Raw genomic sequence first — 17,823 nt, 5'->3', positions numbered from 1 at the left:
GTATTCACTGTTGCAGTCCTGGTTACCCTTCCTCCTGCACCCTGATTGTCTATGCTTTCACCTATCCTTTTTGGTTTGGCATATCTTACATTACGTGTATTTGCTTTTTGCTGGGGGGTGTTCCACCATATAATTGCTTCTTCTTTTGGGGGGCACCTGACATTTGGGGCAAGAAAAACTGATGTAATGGCATCGGCTGCATGTTTTATACCCCTGACGACCTGAAATCATGGAAGAAGTGACAGCATCCGACGCAGAAATCCCAAGACTCTGGTATTCAGGCTGGCTGAGGGCTACCTGCAGGCAGATAACCCAGATGTGATGACTGCAACAGTGAATACACTCTGACATCTACATTTATGGTAAGTGTACACAACTGTACGTTTTTAGTCCTCCTTTTCAAAATTTTCTAAGGGATTCTGTAACCCCTCATTTAATTTTGGCAAAAAGAAATAAAATAAACAGTCTCAACAAAATGCAGTTAAACAGAAGTTTAAGAATAAATGGCAAGAAGGTTACAAAAAAATTCTGGAATCTCCCAAAACCAAAGACAGTCCAACAAGTCAGAATGACTGTTTTAAGGGACCTTGCCCCCCCCCCCATGAGCCCCATTTCCCTTCCAGAAAATCTGAGTCTGCACTTTCCTCTTTGGCAATAGATAGTTTCAGACAAACGGGTTCTGAAGATTATTAATCAAAGCCACAGATGGCAGTGGGAGAATTTCTTCCTTTCCAGGGGTAGTCCCTCAACCACTAGACCAGACTTTTATTTCCACCTGTCACATGCTTTTATAGAGTGTGATAAAAACAGTTCTTCCTTCCCAGTTGGGGAAACTGTTTTATTCAAGGAGTTTTTAGTGCTAGTGAAAGAAAATGCTTGGAGACCAGTTCTGGATCTTTCTTTCCAAATCCCACTTGTGATGGTGCCCATATTAAAAATGATGTCACTTCATAACCTGTTACTAGTAATTTCTTAGTCCTGGTAACACTAGATTTAAAAAAATGTTTATCATAACATTCCCTATTCATCCAGGCTTGAAACATTTTTTTAAGGTTATGTGTCTGGATTAAATTATCAGTTCTCTGCCTTACTTTCTGGACTATCCACTGCACCAAGAGTGTACACAGTGTCAAGCTCCAGTTGTAGCTCATTGCAGGCAACAGGGTATCCACACTCTTCTATATTTGGAAACACTTGCTTGTGTTTGCATAGTCTTTTCCAAAGTGTCAGGAATCTCTTACTTGGGTTAAGAGATCTCTTACACAAGCTAGGATTCCAGGAGAACATTCTGAATTATTTTTTGACTCCACACAGGACTGTGTTTCTGGGATTTCAACTAAACACCTCCGTTCAAAGAGCTTTTCTTATACAGGGAAAAAAATAGATGTATATCTAGATCTGTTTCTAAGGTTTTCCACTCAGACTTTGGTCACTGTGAGGGAATACCTCGGGTTTTGTGTCTTGTGGCATCTATGATTTTTATTGTACCCCTGACAAGACTCCACATGAGAAAGATGCAATGATGTCTGACGTCTCTTTGGTACCAGCACCACCATTCTTTGCCTTTTCAAATCCCAGTGCTGGGGTTTGTCAGAAGAGAAGTCACTTGGTGGAAACAGGAAATATCTAAAACTGGGTCTCCCCTTCTCCTTTTCTGTTACAAAGCAGTCTGTCACTACAGTCTCCTTGAACTTTGGGAGCAGTTTCAAGAGGGATAAAAGTGCAGAGTGTGCCCTGATCAAGGCATTCAACTCTTTGAATCATCTTTGCTTCCCAGGATATCTTCATGCTATTCGAGACAATACCACAATCATGTAGTACCTCAACAAGCAAGGGGGAACCAGGTCTTACCCACTTTGCAGATCAGCCAGGTTAGCTTGGGATAACGCTTCACAGCAAAGTCTCACTCTAGAGGCATCCTACATTCCATCAGAGCAAAATTGTGTGGTAGACAACCTGAGCAGGACAAGGATAGCCCCTCAAGAATGTAAACTAGATCAGGGAGTCTTCCAATCTTTGATTCATCTTTGGGGAAGTACACCTATTTGCTATAATAGAGGATTATCATTGCTCTTGCAGTTGCTCCCTCCTTCCATCTCATTGGTTTTTGGTGTATTGTTTATGTCAGGGTGTGGACATTTTATTTTTGTTATTCCTTGCATTGTCCTTTCAGGGCTAAGCTTCCTTCTGTCTGTTGGCATGAAAGCTCTGAAGGGCTCTGTGCCCAAACCTATCTTTTATTCAGCTCAGTCCAAACTAGTTTGGGTGTGTGGAAGGTGCCTCGAAGCTTTGGAAGTTTGCTGGGTGTTATATCCTAATCAGGGAACTGCAGCAGTGATCATTCAAGCATCTACTGTTATGGCAATGCACAACTATATTCTCCAGCTCACTTTGATGCCATCTCGGTTCTTGAGAGTTAGGAACATTTTATGTAACTGAATATCTTGTGCTTGTTCTATTGTTGTCCGTGGATTCTGGTTTTTGCTTCCTTCATCCAAAGTAGTATGATTATTTCATTAATTGCCCCATCTGTACCTTCTCTCATTGTGTTTTACCATTTCTACTTTCATTATGCATTCAGTCAACATGCGTTATATCTCAGCTGTACTTTGGCAGTGCTCATTTTTCCTTTCCCCCCTTACCCCAGCATTTGTTTTAAGCTTTACATTTTATTCTCCAATCTTTGTATTAATTACTGCTGTTTTCCTTATGGAAGGGGTAAACATTATAACAACAAAACAAAGAAAATACTGTTCAGTTGTGAGTATCATAGTCCCTACCTTGTTTACTGCTGTTAGTAAGTTGCTGCTGGACATAATCACTTTCTGTAGCAAAATGCCAAATTTGTCTTTTTTTCCCCATTATAAGTTTGGGCCTATTAAGTCCAGCCTCATAATGTTTCCCTTGGTCATCTCTTACTTCCCTGTAGAGGTTTGAGGGTAACTAGAGAAAATAAGATTTTATGCAGCATGCCTGTCTTTCCTTTACTGATGTTCTCTCATCCTAATACCCCATTTACTACAGTTCTGGTCCTAGAAAGCAGTGTGTAGTACTGTAGCTGGGCTGAATGTGTGGAACTGTAATAGTGGTGCCAATAATAATAGGCCCGTCTTTGACAGTGTACATTAATGTCTCACCACAAATGTTGGAGGACAAAATTCCCATAACCAGCTAGGATAACTCAATCCGTGTCTGTTTTCAGCCTTCCTGCAGTCATATGCTCAATTTCTACCCTTCCCAACTATTCTGCTCTTATTGATACATAAAACCCACCCCTCCTATTATTTAACTTCCAGTCATGTTTTCCCCATTGTCACAGTGGCTCCACCCCACCTCTATCTAAATTCATTTAACCCCATCTCTCCTAACACCTTAGAATTACTGCCACATTTTAAAATTATCTCCTTTTTTCTGAAATTTCCCTTTATAACTCCAAACCATTTATATGGTTTGCTAATAATTTAGAGTTTTTACTATTTTTCACCCGCATATCACCCACCAAATATCACATACTCCAGTTCCAATTCCTGTCAGCAGTATCTCATTAAGGGCAATTCACCACCTTTTCTTCAGCAGTCACCTGTTTTAAGTGGGATTAAGAGGGACAGACCTAAAATTGGAGTCTGTATCGGGGACTTCCTTGAAGATCAGGGACAGTTGAGAGGTCTGCTACCACCAAAGTACTATAAAACTTCAGAAGAGATTCCGTACTACTCTGGATCCTTCTCTCTGCTCCTGTATTCATTATCTCCTCTGGTACTCTTCCCAAATGCCATTAGCAACAATCTTTTCCAAATTTGTTATTGGACACCAAAACTGCATCAGTAGGCAACGCCATTACAATCAAGTAAGAAACCTCACTGCCACCCAAAAAGACCTGTTTTCCAGCACTTTAAAGTAGTTCAACTTGAATAGCCTTAAATATCTATCAGGATGTCACACTTTTTAAATGTTTTTTCCCACTCATAACTCTTGAGCCTCTGTCAGGAATAAAATGGTCAAATGTCAACATGCACCCTGGTTAACTAGGCAAACAAAAATGCTAATGCTAATGAGGCAAATAGATGATGCTTGGAAAGCCTGGTGAAATGACAAGACTGAAAATTACAACAGGTCTGGCAAGTTAAAAATCTAACAAAATGCCAAATAAGATAGGGCAAAAGATGTTATCATCACACTTCAAGAAAACCATCAACATAACTTCAAACCTTTCAGAACCTCAATAAAATCTTTTTAACCATTGGCAATCTGTCAAGCTCAGTCAACTCACTTCAAATCTGACTAGTCTAGCAACCCAGTCGGTCTGTAACCTCCTTAATAAAAATGTCTGTAACCCTTCCCCACAAGTTCCATCCCAAACAAATAACCTAAGCAACATGTTTACCATCTAGTGTGTTCCCACTCAATTCATACAAAAACCTTTATTTAAACTAGAACCTACTACTGTAGCACCAGATAACTATCTGAATACTTAAAATAACAACGGAGGCTATCAGTTCTGGTAAAGATATAATTTCAAGAAAACTGTGTACAAACTCTGTGGAAGAAACTGTGTATCTTGCACCTTCAATAAGGTGGTATATCCAGAAATAACTACAGGTCAATTGCAGTTGCATTCCTGTCACCCATGTTCAGAGTTCTGGAAAAATGTATCCACTTTCAACTTCTCAAACATCTCTCAGAAAATCACATTCTTTCTCCAACTTAACACTGCTTTCACCAATATCATTGCACAACCGCTGCCCTTTTGAGCTTTAACAACATCAGTTTTCCACAGAAATGAAGGTAACCTTTTCTCCTTATTCTTCCTAGATCTTTCCAAAGTGCTTGATAGTATTTCAAACTAAAAGCTACAGCTGAAATGTTCCTCGTGCACTCATTTATCCGTGTCTCAAGTGATTTCATAGTTACCTAACCAATAGAGTGCAAGCAGTGAAATGGCAGTCTAATTTTTCTCCCTTCCTGCCTGTATCTGTAGGTGGCCCACAAGGATCTATTCATGGCTCCTACTATTTAATATGATTTCCATTAATGATTTCTGTGCATCAACAAACTATGCTACCTTTATCCAGCACTTGTGACTCTGTTGTCATTTGCTCAGCAAAAAACTACGCAACTAACACAGGAGTTCTTTGCAGTAAAAACCTGGCTCAAACTCTCATCTCCTACTAAACCCTTAGAAAGTAAACTCGTTTTTATTCACTCCAAAACCTCTGTCACATCTGCAATCAGTAAGAATAACTTCAGCTAACAACACCAGCAATGAAAAGGTGATCCATATCTTGCTACTAGTTGTTGTTATTGATAACCAGCTTAAAATTGACCATTACATACAGGAAGTAATAAAAACAAAGTAGTTCATGCAGAGCCAAACGATACCTTCTGCCACTAATAGCTCTCCACTCGGCCGTATACCTCTCCTATACTGATCAATTTCTAAGTCTCCCAACAGAACAGATTTAGAACAGTGTTATAATAGTGAAATGGACAGCAAACCATCAATATAAAACCCATTACTGTCAGTCTCTAAATCAACTCAGCTGGACTGAATTTTCACAGTACCTGTCCTCACAACGAGTCGCACTTCACAATCTCATCTATAAATCTTGAAAAATGTCCTATATTTAAAAAAATACTATTTACCTTTACTCACCAAATCGTTCGTTATTCTCAGTCAGGTTGGTCCCCTTTATTTCCTAATCAGACAACATTGCATGAAACTCCTTGTATCTGCATATGTTGTGAAGCTCTGGAATTCCATTCCTGTGAGTGAGACGGACCCATTGCCATTAGAATTGCAAGAACCAGCTTAAACAGCATATAGTAAACTCCTGGCTTTGCTTTTGCACTAATCAAGGTTAAATGCCATCTGTGCCCCACATACTTAAGCTATGCTACATCAAAACACACAACCCTCTTCTAATGATTTGATTGTCACCTGAACTACCTTGCTGTCCACCCCTACGCCCTAATATCCTGACTTATTTCCTACTCCTCTCCTCTCACTTTATTTTTCTCCAGCCTTTCAACAACGTTTCTTCTTCAGTACAGCTGTTGTACTCCAGTTAGCTATTTTGTCCGTTAGCCTTTCATTTCTGTACTAATGGTCTACTTTGAGATACTAGTTGTCTATCCCTGTTATTGCTTCACATCCATATTCTGTCACATTGTGTCCCCACCTGTCCAGCTACTCTTATTTTATGTATTTTCATTCCTGCTGTGATATTTGATCTAATTTTTTTTCCATTTCTGATTTCCTACACATATATGTTCCCTTTCAGTAAATTGTGGTTCAGTATACTTCCCTGTCATATATATTTACTAAAGCCTTTTTATCATTAACTTGTTTTTCTATCACTGTAGCACTGCAGTGCATATCTTAATGATATTCCTCAAACTTCAGCTCTACGTTGTTCATATTTCTACTTCCCATAAATAATGGTGCACTTTCTATGCTTTATTATGTAGTTATGTTAAGTATTGATTATAAGGCATACATTTCTGTGATCAAATGTTTTTATATGTCAGTATTTGTATATCCCAGCTACAGTTTCACATGCAATTTATGTCAGATTTCTATTTTTTATGTAATTATTTGTGATTTATACTGTGTTTTTCTGGATCTTTTCTCTCTAATCCTTCTCTGGAAATGGGTAATTTTTGCCCAGACGGACCTTCCTGGTAAACAAAATCAAATAAATAGATAACAAGTAAACAGTGGAATGACTGGCTAGATTGATCTCTTGGGGATGAGGCTGGCTGTCATTTTGAGGAAATGAATAAGAAAAAGGTATGCGGACAAAAACAAAACAAGATCATTGTTGCAGATAATGCCAGCCTAATGATGAGATGATGAATTCGAAATTTCTTTTAACTGGCTTTTTTTTCTCCTGTAGGCAGTGTCAGTTGGCGATGTGAGGAGAGAGCTTACATTCTGCAAGAAGACGGGCTTGCATATTCTAGGCATTATTGAAAACATGAGTGGTTTTATCTGCCCACATTGCACTGTAAGTATCTTATTTACTTCTGATATTAGCAGTGTACTTTGTAGTGTGAGAGAGAGAGAAAGATCATAGTATTGTTTTTGTTAATATTTGTTAAGAGCTTGAGCTGAGCTTGAGCTTACAAGAGCTTAAATAGTAGTAGCACATAAACACTTTTTTATAGTTATAGCTTATGAGAGTTGCAATGATAAGGGCGATGGTGCAATGAGGACAGCAAAGGCAGACATTGAAAGGGAACTGATATAAAAAAAAAGACCAATGTTTATTTAGATAATTAGTAAAAAGTAAGAAAGGAGAGACCGTCATGGTCAGATGTAGGAAGGGAGTTCATAAAAGATAGAAGTGACAAGAGGGTATTGAATAAATAGTTTGTTTTGATCTTCATATAGAAATCAAGAGGAAGATGCTGTGCCGAGTGGTCAAGTAAAGAAGATTGGGTAGAGTGATGGACAGACGCCAGGATGGAGGAGGAGTTGTAACTGGGTTTTTTATGGGAGGATACAACACAGACTAGATGTGCTTCTTCTGGTGCTCTCAGGAAACTGACCAGTATGCTGGCATATCCTCTGGACATCTTCAGCATTTCACTGAGCCAGTACAGTAGTATTTGAGGAGTAGAAGATAAGCATGGCTGTTTTGCATAACCTGGGATCAAGGAAACATCTAGAGGCCTTGCAGGATGTATTAGCCTAGTAGCAGTGGCAGGGAAAACTCATGGGGAGAATCTGGAGGGAAGCTTGGTTTCCTTTATTGGAGGACAGTATTGTAAGTTCATGGCATTAGAGCCGTTAAGTAGTCCACTATTTGTGTTTGGGGTACAAGACAACCTCAAAAGCTAGTTACAGGAATTGCATTAAACTTACTTTATTATGGCCTTTGACCCTGTCCTGCACAGGTAAATGCCGAAAGAATTGCAGATGTGAAGACCAACACTTGGGAACTGGGTTACTGCTTTGTGGAAGGGTGGAAAGTGGAGAGTTGGTGTGTGAAGGTTAGTATCAAGAATAAGGAGTGTGACTAGCGGAGTGCGGCAAGGGTTGATCTTGGTTCTCTTACTCTTCACTTGGAGTTCTGTCATTTCTCGGATACAATCGAACAGCCTTTTTCCTGCTGACAGAATGATAAATGTAGCTGTGGAGAATGGGAGAGTAGTTTAAGGAAGGGCAAAGTGTGACCAAGTTGTTAGAGCAGTAATAGTTGAGGTTCAGTGCAGACATGCAAAGGATTATATTTAGTGTAATGACCCTGGCTTGAAGTATTATTGGGGAAGTGGTGCTGATGGTAAACAATCAGGAAGACGATTGTGGGTAGCCTGTCTGTGTGCTGTATAGGGATGAAGCCCTGGGAACAACCTAGAGTTTGAGTAGTGACTAATGTCAGAAAGCTGCTTAACAAGCTTCTGTTTAGTTCTCCTCACCACTGTTCTTCTGTAATCTTGTGTTAGAGCATTAATATCAGACAGTGGCCACCACTGAAAGCAGTGGGAAGCGCAAATGGCTTTAAAATCTTTTAAATGCTTCATTTAGGTGTGTCTGTGAACCCCAGGCGGCATCCGATTCCCAAGCAGAGATTGCTAGGCCTCCACAACCTTTATCTTTAGGCCCTTCCGACTCCATGGCTGAAGGAGATTCCGGTGCAGTTGAAACGCCTTCAGTTGCAGAAGGTGTCTTCAGACCGACTACACTCACTATTAAATCCTATGCAAAGCTAAAAACTTTAAAAGCAAAGAAGACTGTACAGCAGTCTCCAGTACAAGACCCCATGCCTAAGAAACAGATGCTTAAGATTGCTGAAGACTTAATTACCCTAATCAGGGGTTCCCATCCCCCTCCTGATAAAAGGCCTAGATAGGAGGAGGACTACGCTTCCTCTGACCAGGTTTCAATTTCCTCAGATTCTTCTGAGGAACAGGAATACTCTTTTCCCCCTTATAAAGACTCTGCTGAAGAGTCTATTCCTTCAGCATCTCCCCCAGAAGACTACTCTTTTGGGAAAACTTTATATACCATGAGGGAACATTTCCACTGGGAAGGCAAAGATTACTCTGATTCTAAGAAAAGGTTCCAAGAGTTCCTATTATTACCCCAGCACAGACCACTTGCTATTCCATCTGTGTTAGATATTGTGGATGATGTTTATTCAGAATCTAGCCTTAACGCAGATTCACTACCTCCTGCACCAACCAAACCAGACAGATACTACAGAGTCCCTGACTCACACAAATTCCTATATAAAAACCCTGTTGCTGACCCAGAAACCATTTCCCAGGGTCCCAAAGGGGTTAAGGCCTCTATTGCTAAAAATCCTGTACCCTCTGAAAGGGATTCTAGAGCACTAGACAGATGGGGAAAGAAAGTATATACCTCAGCTACTCTAGCTATGAGGGCCTTAAATTGCCAGTTTCACATTCTGAAATATCAACAATATTTGATGTCTTAATTAAAACAAAAAATGATCACACATACAGAGCAGCCTGATTACAAGGAAATGCAAGATTTGTTGCATGCAGCTGAACAAGTGGGAAAACATACTTTGCAATGTGGATTTGATTCATTGGAAGCTTCTTGTAGAGCAGCAGTGACAGGGTCTGTCACACGTAGACATGCTTGGTTAAAAGAACAAACTTTACCTGATCATGTTAAAGCAAAGTTATTGGATGCACCTTTACAGCAGGATGTTTTATTTGGTGTAGAAGCAGAAGAGGTTTTAAAGAAAATGGAGGATAAAGCAAAGTCTATGCAGACGGTCAAGGATTTTTTACAGGTTCAACCCCCTTGTTTCAGCAGAAATTGGCCAACAAAAAACTGGTCCTTTCCAGCTTCTGACAGACCACAGAGGGGGAAATACAGATGCCCAAGGGGGAGAGGTCAGTCACATGGCTCTTACAAGCCTCGACAATGGGGTGCCACAACCCAGAAATGAGGAGAAGACAGGTCTCAAACTATCAGAAGACCAACACAATGACTTACTCCTCGGACTGCCAAACAAATCCCTCTTGGCAGCTCCCTTGGGGGGAAAACTAGCACTTTTTGCAGACAACTGGCACATCATCACAAAAGACAAATGGGTCCTAAATATTGTAGCTCAAGGATACAGATTCCACTTTTACACATTACCAAGGATAAAATGAATGCCAAACCTGCCACCAAATCAATGGGCAGAGGCTCAAAAACAAATTACAGCTCTCATGGACATGAGAGCCATTCAACAGGTTCCTACACAGGAGCAAGGACAAGGATTTTATTCAAGACTCTTTCTAGTTCCCCGAAAGGACAAAGCCTGGAGACCCATTCTGGACCTCTCAATTCTAAACACATATCTGGAAGTACCCAAATTCAAGATGCTAACACTACAGCAACTTCTTCCCATGCTGGGCAAGAAGGCTTGGCTAGTAACGTTGGACCTCAAGGAGGCATACCTGCATGTCCCTATCAGAGAAAATTGCAGAAGATACCTCCGATTTATAGCAGGTTCAACCCATTACCAATTCTCTGCACTGCCCTTTGGCTTATCTACTGCGCCCAGGGTCTTCACAAAATGCCTGGCACCAGTAATTGCATACTGCAGACAAAGAGGAATTCAAATATATCCATACCTGGACGACTGCCTTATTCAAGCAGAAAGCAAGGACATTCTTTTAAAGCATCTGGCGTTTGTCAAAAACCTATTAAGTTGCTTAGGGTACACAGTAAACGAAAAGAAGTCAAAACTAGTGCCCTCAAAAGACACAATATTCCTGGGTGCCAGCTTAAATACAATGGCCCAGATGGCTTATCTCACGCCAGACAAGCAAGGACAACTTGCTCAATACTTCAAATTGATGGTAACAGAGACCCAACTCCCTGCAAGAAAAATTCTGCAGGCCTTGGGATTCATGGCATCTTGCATACTACTAATACCATTTGCAAAACTGCATATGAGGAAATTACAATGGTACCTGAAAAGCGTATGGACTCAACACAGCCACAGCTTGAAAACAATAATACCACTCATTCCCTGCCTTCAACAGGAGTTTCTATGGTGGGCTCAGGCATGTCACCTCAACAAGGGTCAGCCTTTTACCTTACCCACAGCCAGGCAAACTATAACAACAGATGCATCGGATTATGCCTGGGGAGCACACATGGCAGGACAGTGTATTCAGGGCAAATGGTCTGCAGATCAAAGGCATCTACATATCAATCAAAAAGAGATGCTAGCTGTACAAAATGCCCTAACAGCTTTCAAGGACCTCCTACATCCAGGACAACTCCTAATGAAGACGGACAACACCACAGTGATGTGGTACATAAACAAGCAAGAGGGCACACATTCCTACCCCTTATGCAAGCAAGCAATGATCTTGTGGAACACAGCACTGACCTACCAAGTTCAACTACAAGCACAATTCCTGCCAGGAAAGAAAAACACATTGGCAGACGATCTAAGCAGAAACATCATAGATCCTCACGAGTGGAAACTAGATCCACAAGTATTCGCAATGATAACTCAAAAATGGGGGAGCCCAGACATAGATCTGTTTGCCTCCCCCCCAAAACTACCAACTATGGAAATTTTGCACAAGGACATACCACACACTAGCTTGGAAAGTGGATGCCCTCTCATTCAGTTGGAAAACATTGACAGTGTATGCCTTTCCTCCACTGCCTCTTCTGGCAAAGGTGCTGTTGAAAGCCAGATTAGAGAGGCCACAAATGATATTCATTGCTCCAGAATGGCCACGCCAACACTGGTATCCAATACTAAGGAACATGGCTCAAGGCCCACCATGGATTTTACCTCAAATTTCTCTCCTGCTCACTCAGCAAAACAATCAGATTCTACACAGCCAGCTCAAGACTTTAAATCTAGCTGCGTGGCAAATTACCTAAACAACCAGTCAACACTTCTTTCTAAAGCTGTTATGGATGTCATTCTGGAGGCCAGGAGGCCCAGCACCAGGAAAGCCTATTCAGACAAATGGAAAAGATTCTGCGCCTGGAACCAGGCTAAAGGCCAAAATCCCCTTGTCCCAAATATTCCTCAGATTCTACAGTATTTAACTGAGATGTTGCACAAAGGACTTTCCTTTTCATCTATTAAGATCCACGCCTCAGCTATTTCAGCTCAGTACAACATGGATCCTCCTATATTTTCACATCCATTACTAAGACAGTACCTCAGAGGGCTAAGAACATAAGACCGCCCGGAGAGCACCAACACCAACTTGGGATCTCAACTTTGTTTTGGAAAAACTTACACTACCGCCCTTTGAACCAGCTTTTACAGCTGATTTACAGTTTCTATCATGGAAAACTGCCCTGCTGCTAGCAATAATTTCAGCATGAAGAGTCTCAGAGCTACAAGCCCTAATGGCAGTGGAGCCTTTCATCATTTCCATCAAGACAGAGTCGCTTTACGAACTAAACCTTCCTTTATGCCAGAGGTGGTATCCAGTGTGGCCCTAAACCAAACCATTCATTTGTCCACCTTTTATCCAAACCCCAGAACAAAGGGGAAAGGCTCCTACACTCTTTGGACATTCACAGGCGATTACGTTACTACTTGGATAAAACTAAGGCTTTCAGAAAATCTGACCAGCTCTTTGTATCCTATGCTGCAGGATCACAAGGAAAGGCTATCTCGAAACAGACCATTTCAAAATGGATCGGACATTGTATCCGTTTCTGCTACACACACCATGGGAAACCTGTACCTGGTAACATTAGGCCCCATTCCACCAGGGCTACAGCAACATCAACAGCCTTCCTCAGAGGGGTACCAACCAAGGATATTTTGGAGGCTGCAACTTGGAGTTCAGTGCACACCTTCATCAAGCACTATCACCTACCTCTATACTCTAAAACCAGAGCTGGCTTTGCCACTGAAGTTCTGCAGGGCCAACTAGCTTCTCCAAACCCTGTTTAGTTCCACCGCCCATCCTTAGCTTTGGGATTCAACCCAAGTGTGATGACTGAGCAGTGTAACATGATGAACATAGTACAGTTTTGTACCTACCATAAATGTAGATGTTCGAGTGTTCACACTGCTGCAGTCCAGGTTACCCTTCCTCCTTCCCCTCTGACCTAGCTGAACTTTTCTATACCTTTCTATCCTGTACAACCTTTGTGGTGTATTTGCTTGTAACTGAAGGTATTCCTTTTATTCCTTTTATTCCTTTTATATGTTTTATTAGCAATATGTATTGCCTACCTACTTGGGGGCACCTGACATCTGGGGCAAGAAAAACTGAAGAAAATGGCGTCGGATGCCTCTTGTATACCCCTGGCGCACTGATGTCAGGGAAGAAGCGACAGCAACCGATGCCGGACCAAGACTTTGGAACTCTGGCCGACTGCGGGACTGCCTGACTGCAGGATAACCCAAGTGCGATGACTGCAGCAGTGTAAACACTCGAACATCTACATTTATGGTAGGTACAAAACTGTACTTTTTTATTTTATGTACTTTTCTTTCTTTTTTTTTTTTTTGGTGTGTGTGTGTGTCTGTGTGTGTAGGTGTGTGTGTGTGTGTGTGTGTGTGTGTGTGTGTGTGTGTGTGTGTGTGTGTGTAGGTCTGTGTGTGTGTAGGTCTGTGTGTGTGTGTGTGTGTGTGTGTGTGTGTGTGTGTGTGTGTGTGTGTGTGTGTGTGTAGGTCTCTGTGTGTGTGTGTAGGTATGTGTGTGTGTGTGTGTGTGTGTGTAGGTCTCTGTGTGTGTGTGTGTGTGTGTGTGTGTGTGTAGGTCTGTGTGTGTGTGTAGGTCTGTGTGTGTGTGTGTGTGTGTGTGTGTGTGTGTGTAGGTCTGTGTGTGTGTGTGTGTGTGTGTGTGTGTGTGTGTGTGTAGGTATGTGTGTGTGTGTAGGTGTGTGTGTGTGTGTAGGTATGTGTGTGTGTGTGTGTGTAGGTATGTGTGTGTGTGTGTAGGTATCTGTGTGTGTGTGTGTAGGTATCTGTGTGTGTGTGTGTGTGTGTGTAGGTATCTGTGTGTGTAGGTCTGTGTGTGTGTAGGTCTGTGTGTGTGTAGGTCTGTGTGTGTGTGTAGGTCTGTGTGTGTGTGTAGGTCTGTGTGTGTGTGTAGGTCTGTGTGTGTGTGTGTGTGTGTGTGTGTGTGTGTGTGTGTAGGTCTCTGTGTGTGTGTAGGTCTCTGTGTGTGTGTAGGTCTGTGTGTGTGTGTGTGTGTGTGTCTGTGTGTGTGTAGATCTCTGTGTGTGTGTAGGTCTCTGTGTGTGTGTGTGTAGGTCTCTGTGTGTGTGTGTGTGTAGGTCTCTGTGTGTGTGTGTGTGTAGGTCTGTGTGTGTGTGTGTGTGTGTGTGTGTGTGTGTGTGTGTGTGTGTGTGTGTGTGTGTGTGTGTGTGTGTGTGTGTGTGTGTGTGTGTGTGTGTGCGTGCAGGATTGTTCTAGTGGCTGCCTTCTTGAACCCAGTTGACCCATTTGTTTTTTGGTGGAGGTAACAGCCTAGTATAAGGGAGTGGGCCAGTCTGCAAATCCTATAGATTGTATAACCCTTATCTCCTCAGCAGCCTAGAAGCTCTGCTGTAGCTGGCATAGGAAGTGCATGTGCTCTTATGTACGTGACCAATTTCCTGACCAAGTGACATACTGCTTGTAGAGCAGGCAAGCCAGCTGTTCATGCTGCTGAAGATACACCTGCATTATTGCAGATATTGACAGTGCAGCCTTCCTCCACAATGGTTGCACCCTGGCCACTCACTCCACCACCCATTCTCTCCAGTGCCACTAGTCGAATGCGAGTTATCTGTGGTGCAGTCTGTGCCTTATCCTTCTATGCATGGAGTTAGATGCCCAGGTTCTGTTTCTTCCAGCAAGTTGAATGTATGTGAATGTGGGCAGATGTGTTTATGGGCTTGGGTAGTAGATGAATCCTCAGTAAAGTCATCTCCATGATTTCTACCAATCTTGCATTTTGTTGAGGGTTTACTTTCTGAAAAAAAAAAAAAAAAAAAACCAGACATTCTCATAACCCCTTCTTGAATCAGATGAGTTTGATTCCTGACCATGAAAATTTTAAGCTCAGCAGACATTTTTGTGGACCAAGCACTGGGGGGATGGGGACTGTGAAAGTTTGGTTGCCCCCATCTGTGGGCTTATCTGCTGTGGTAGGACTGTTTCAACTGATGGACATATTAGAAGTCCTAGAAGATTTAATGAAACTCCATTAGAGCTATGGATAAGGCCAAATGGAAAAGGGTGTGTATTTGAACTAAAGTATATTTTCTTTTCTGTAGTAACTCTTTGTGTTTACTTGTCATACCCAGTGTATCTATTGACTTTGTCCTTAGTCTACCTTTAAATCCGTAAAGTAGCATTTCACAGTGCTGTAGAAAACAGAATTCTGGCTCAAGATAGATTGGTTAAATAACTTTGTGAGGAACTCTTTATTTTCACTTGTCCTCTGACAAATATTTTTCTTCGCACTTTATGTATTGCTTTCTTTTCATAGCTGTTTGCTTGCTTTTCATAGCTGTTTGAAGCGTGTGGCATTGAAAGTTCTGCCTTTTGTAGCTGTCACCTATATTAGGCTGATTTCAGAGCCTTCAAACAAATAAGTGTAAAGAAACCCATTTGCCGTTTAAAAGAACGGTGTGTATCTTTCTTAATATTAATTATTTTCTAAAATAGTTTCTGAGCTGTCACTTAATCCTTTCATCTCAGTTTCCTTTGTGCACCCCCACCCTCACCAAAGCTGACAGCAGGGATGAATAAAATGTTTTGTCATCCTTGTCCTCACATTTTAACTTGGTTGGGCTCTTGCCCTGATTCAGAGGGCAGCACTAGCTCTGAATTTTAAGGGCTTCTAATTTGGATAGTGCTGACGGACAGAGCTGTGCTGTAACTCTCATTTACCTTAACATAAACCAGCCCCAGCATTGAAGGTTCTGCTCTTGTTTGCTGTCACCTATGTTAGGCTGATTTCCATGCCTTCAGGCAATTATGTGTAAAGAGACCCATTTGGTTTTCACAAGAACCGCGTGTGCATCTTGGGGTCTGGATAGAGATATGATGGTAAAATTAGAAAGCAAAGGAGGGTAGTATTGCTGGAAATGAATTTATCCTGAAGTCTTGGTAACTACCTTCACAAGCTGGACCCTGTTTTCAAAAATCTCACCATGACAACACTGATATATAGACTGTATTTCATATTGCATATATCCTGGCCAGAAGTAGGTTAAAAAAGACAGCTGGGTGTACAAGTCCCAGGTTAAAAAAATGCCCAATCCTGATAGGCACACTGGTGCCAGAACTGGAAAAATTACAGTGTAGAATCCTGAGGACACAGAAACATTCCTGCAGTGGGGCTAGGCAAGGCTCAGGGGAGGATGGCCTCCCCTGTTGTAGGAGATGGTCCACAAAAAAACGCAAAAACTGACAGGCCAAAAAAGAGCCATAAAGATGATAGAGTGTACTATTGTATATAAGAAAGAAAGTATGTATTATTACTATTATGCAAGTTGCCAGAATTTCTGGATAGAAGATATACAAATGGATTGAAAGAAATTAGAGGAAAGAAAAATACTTGCACAAGAAAATCTGTCAAAAGCTTGAAATCCAGATTTGTGTTCATTAATCCAACAAATTCATGAAAAACATTATATGGACCAAAAAAACTTGGCCATTTAGAAAAAGAAGTGACTAAGTGCGAAAATATAAAGAAGAAAACTTTTAGATTTTGGAAAAGTATAAAAAAGAAACGTGGACATGGGGAAACAGTGAGGTCTGATATGGTGTAATATTTATGCAAAGGAGAAAGCCAAATTAATTAATACAAAAAAGGCAGCTCCAAAGATATTTGAAGAGAAATACAGACAAAGGCACCTAGATATGAAAAATTTCACAATGTAAGAAATAAGATCACAAAGGGGGAGCGCAAAACAGAAGATTAGTAAAGTAAAAGTTACGCATATTGTAGCTGAAGTTACAGAATACCTGCGGAGTTAAGGATTTAGTGCAGAAAGTCTAACACAGGTCTTGTCACAGCAATATGGAACAATGGGTACTCAAAATAAGTAAAACAGGTGGAGTGGGAGACATCTGAAGAAATACAGACATGGGAAAGAAAGAGGTTTAATAGTGTGCATTATTTATGCAAAGGAGAAAGTAAAACTAATCAATACAAAAAAAGGCAGCATCAAAGAAATTTGAAGAGGAATATATAGGAATACAGGCAAAAACATCCAGATGTGGAAATGTTTACAATACAAAAATTAAGAAAACAAAGGGGGAAGTAGAACAGAGGATTAGTAATGGAGAAGTTAAAGAAATAGAAACTGAAATTATGGATTACCTGCAAAGTGTAGGATTTTGTGCAGACAGTCCAACTCTGATAATATCACCGTATGATAGAACAGGGAGTCCCCAAATTAAGGAAAAACAGGTGGAATGGGAAGCATCTGATCATTCTGAATATACTCTGGATCCTTCAGCAAGAAACTAGTACATAAGTTCATTTGGAGTTGCACAGCAAGGGAAGTAACAGGAAATGGTGGCATCTCTGACACAGTCAGTGTTGTGGAGTGATTAGGCCAGTGAGTTTCTGGAACTTTCTGTAGAATGCCCACAGAAAATGGAGAACAAAGAATGTGCCCTCAGTTTAGAAGAAGATAATCTAAGGGAAGAATTACTTGATTTAATAAACATGGATAGACATATTTAAGATTGATGAAAGAAATGGATTATAGAAAGTCAATAAGACTGAAAATGTTATAAGTCTGATAAAACAAATGAACACAGCAATCAAGACTATTAATTCATGTGACATAATAGAAATAAATAGGATATATTACTGTGCAATTAAATTAATATAGAGTCTTAAGCACAAAAA

General features: G+C 41.0%; 1 protein-coding gene across 1 annotated transcript in view; it reads left to right on the top strand.

The window, feature by feature from the left end:
• NUBP2 (nucleotide binding protein 2) overlaps positions 1 to 17,823 on the top strand; it is a 210,267-nt gene that overhangs the window by 133,019 nt on the left and 59,425 nt on the right. The window contains exon 5 of the mRNA XM_044088905.1: positions 6,897 to 7,007. Coding sequence (XP_043944840.1) covers positions 6,897 to 7,007 — 111 coding nt within the window. The remainder of the gene's footprint in view (positions 1 to 6,896; positions 7,008 to 17,823) is intronic.

The sequence above is a fragment of the Protopterus annectens genome, chromosome 12.part0 (assembly GCF_019279795.1).
Source record: "Protopterus annectens isolate FY-2018-M chromosome 12.part0, PAN1.0, whole genome shotgun sequence".
Taxonomy (NCBI): Eukaryota; Metazoa; Chordata; order Ceratodontiformes; family Protopteridae; genus Protopterus; species Protopterus annectens.
This window is presented reverse-complemented; position numbering and strand designations above follow the sequence as displayed.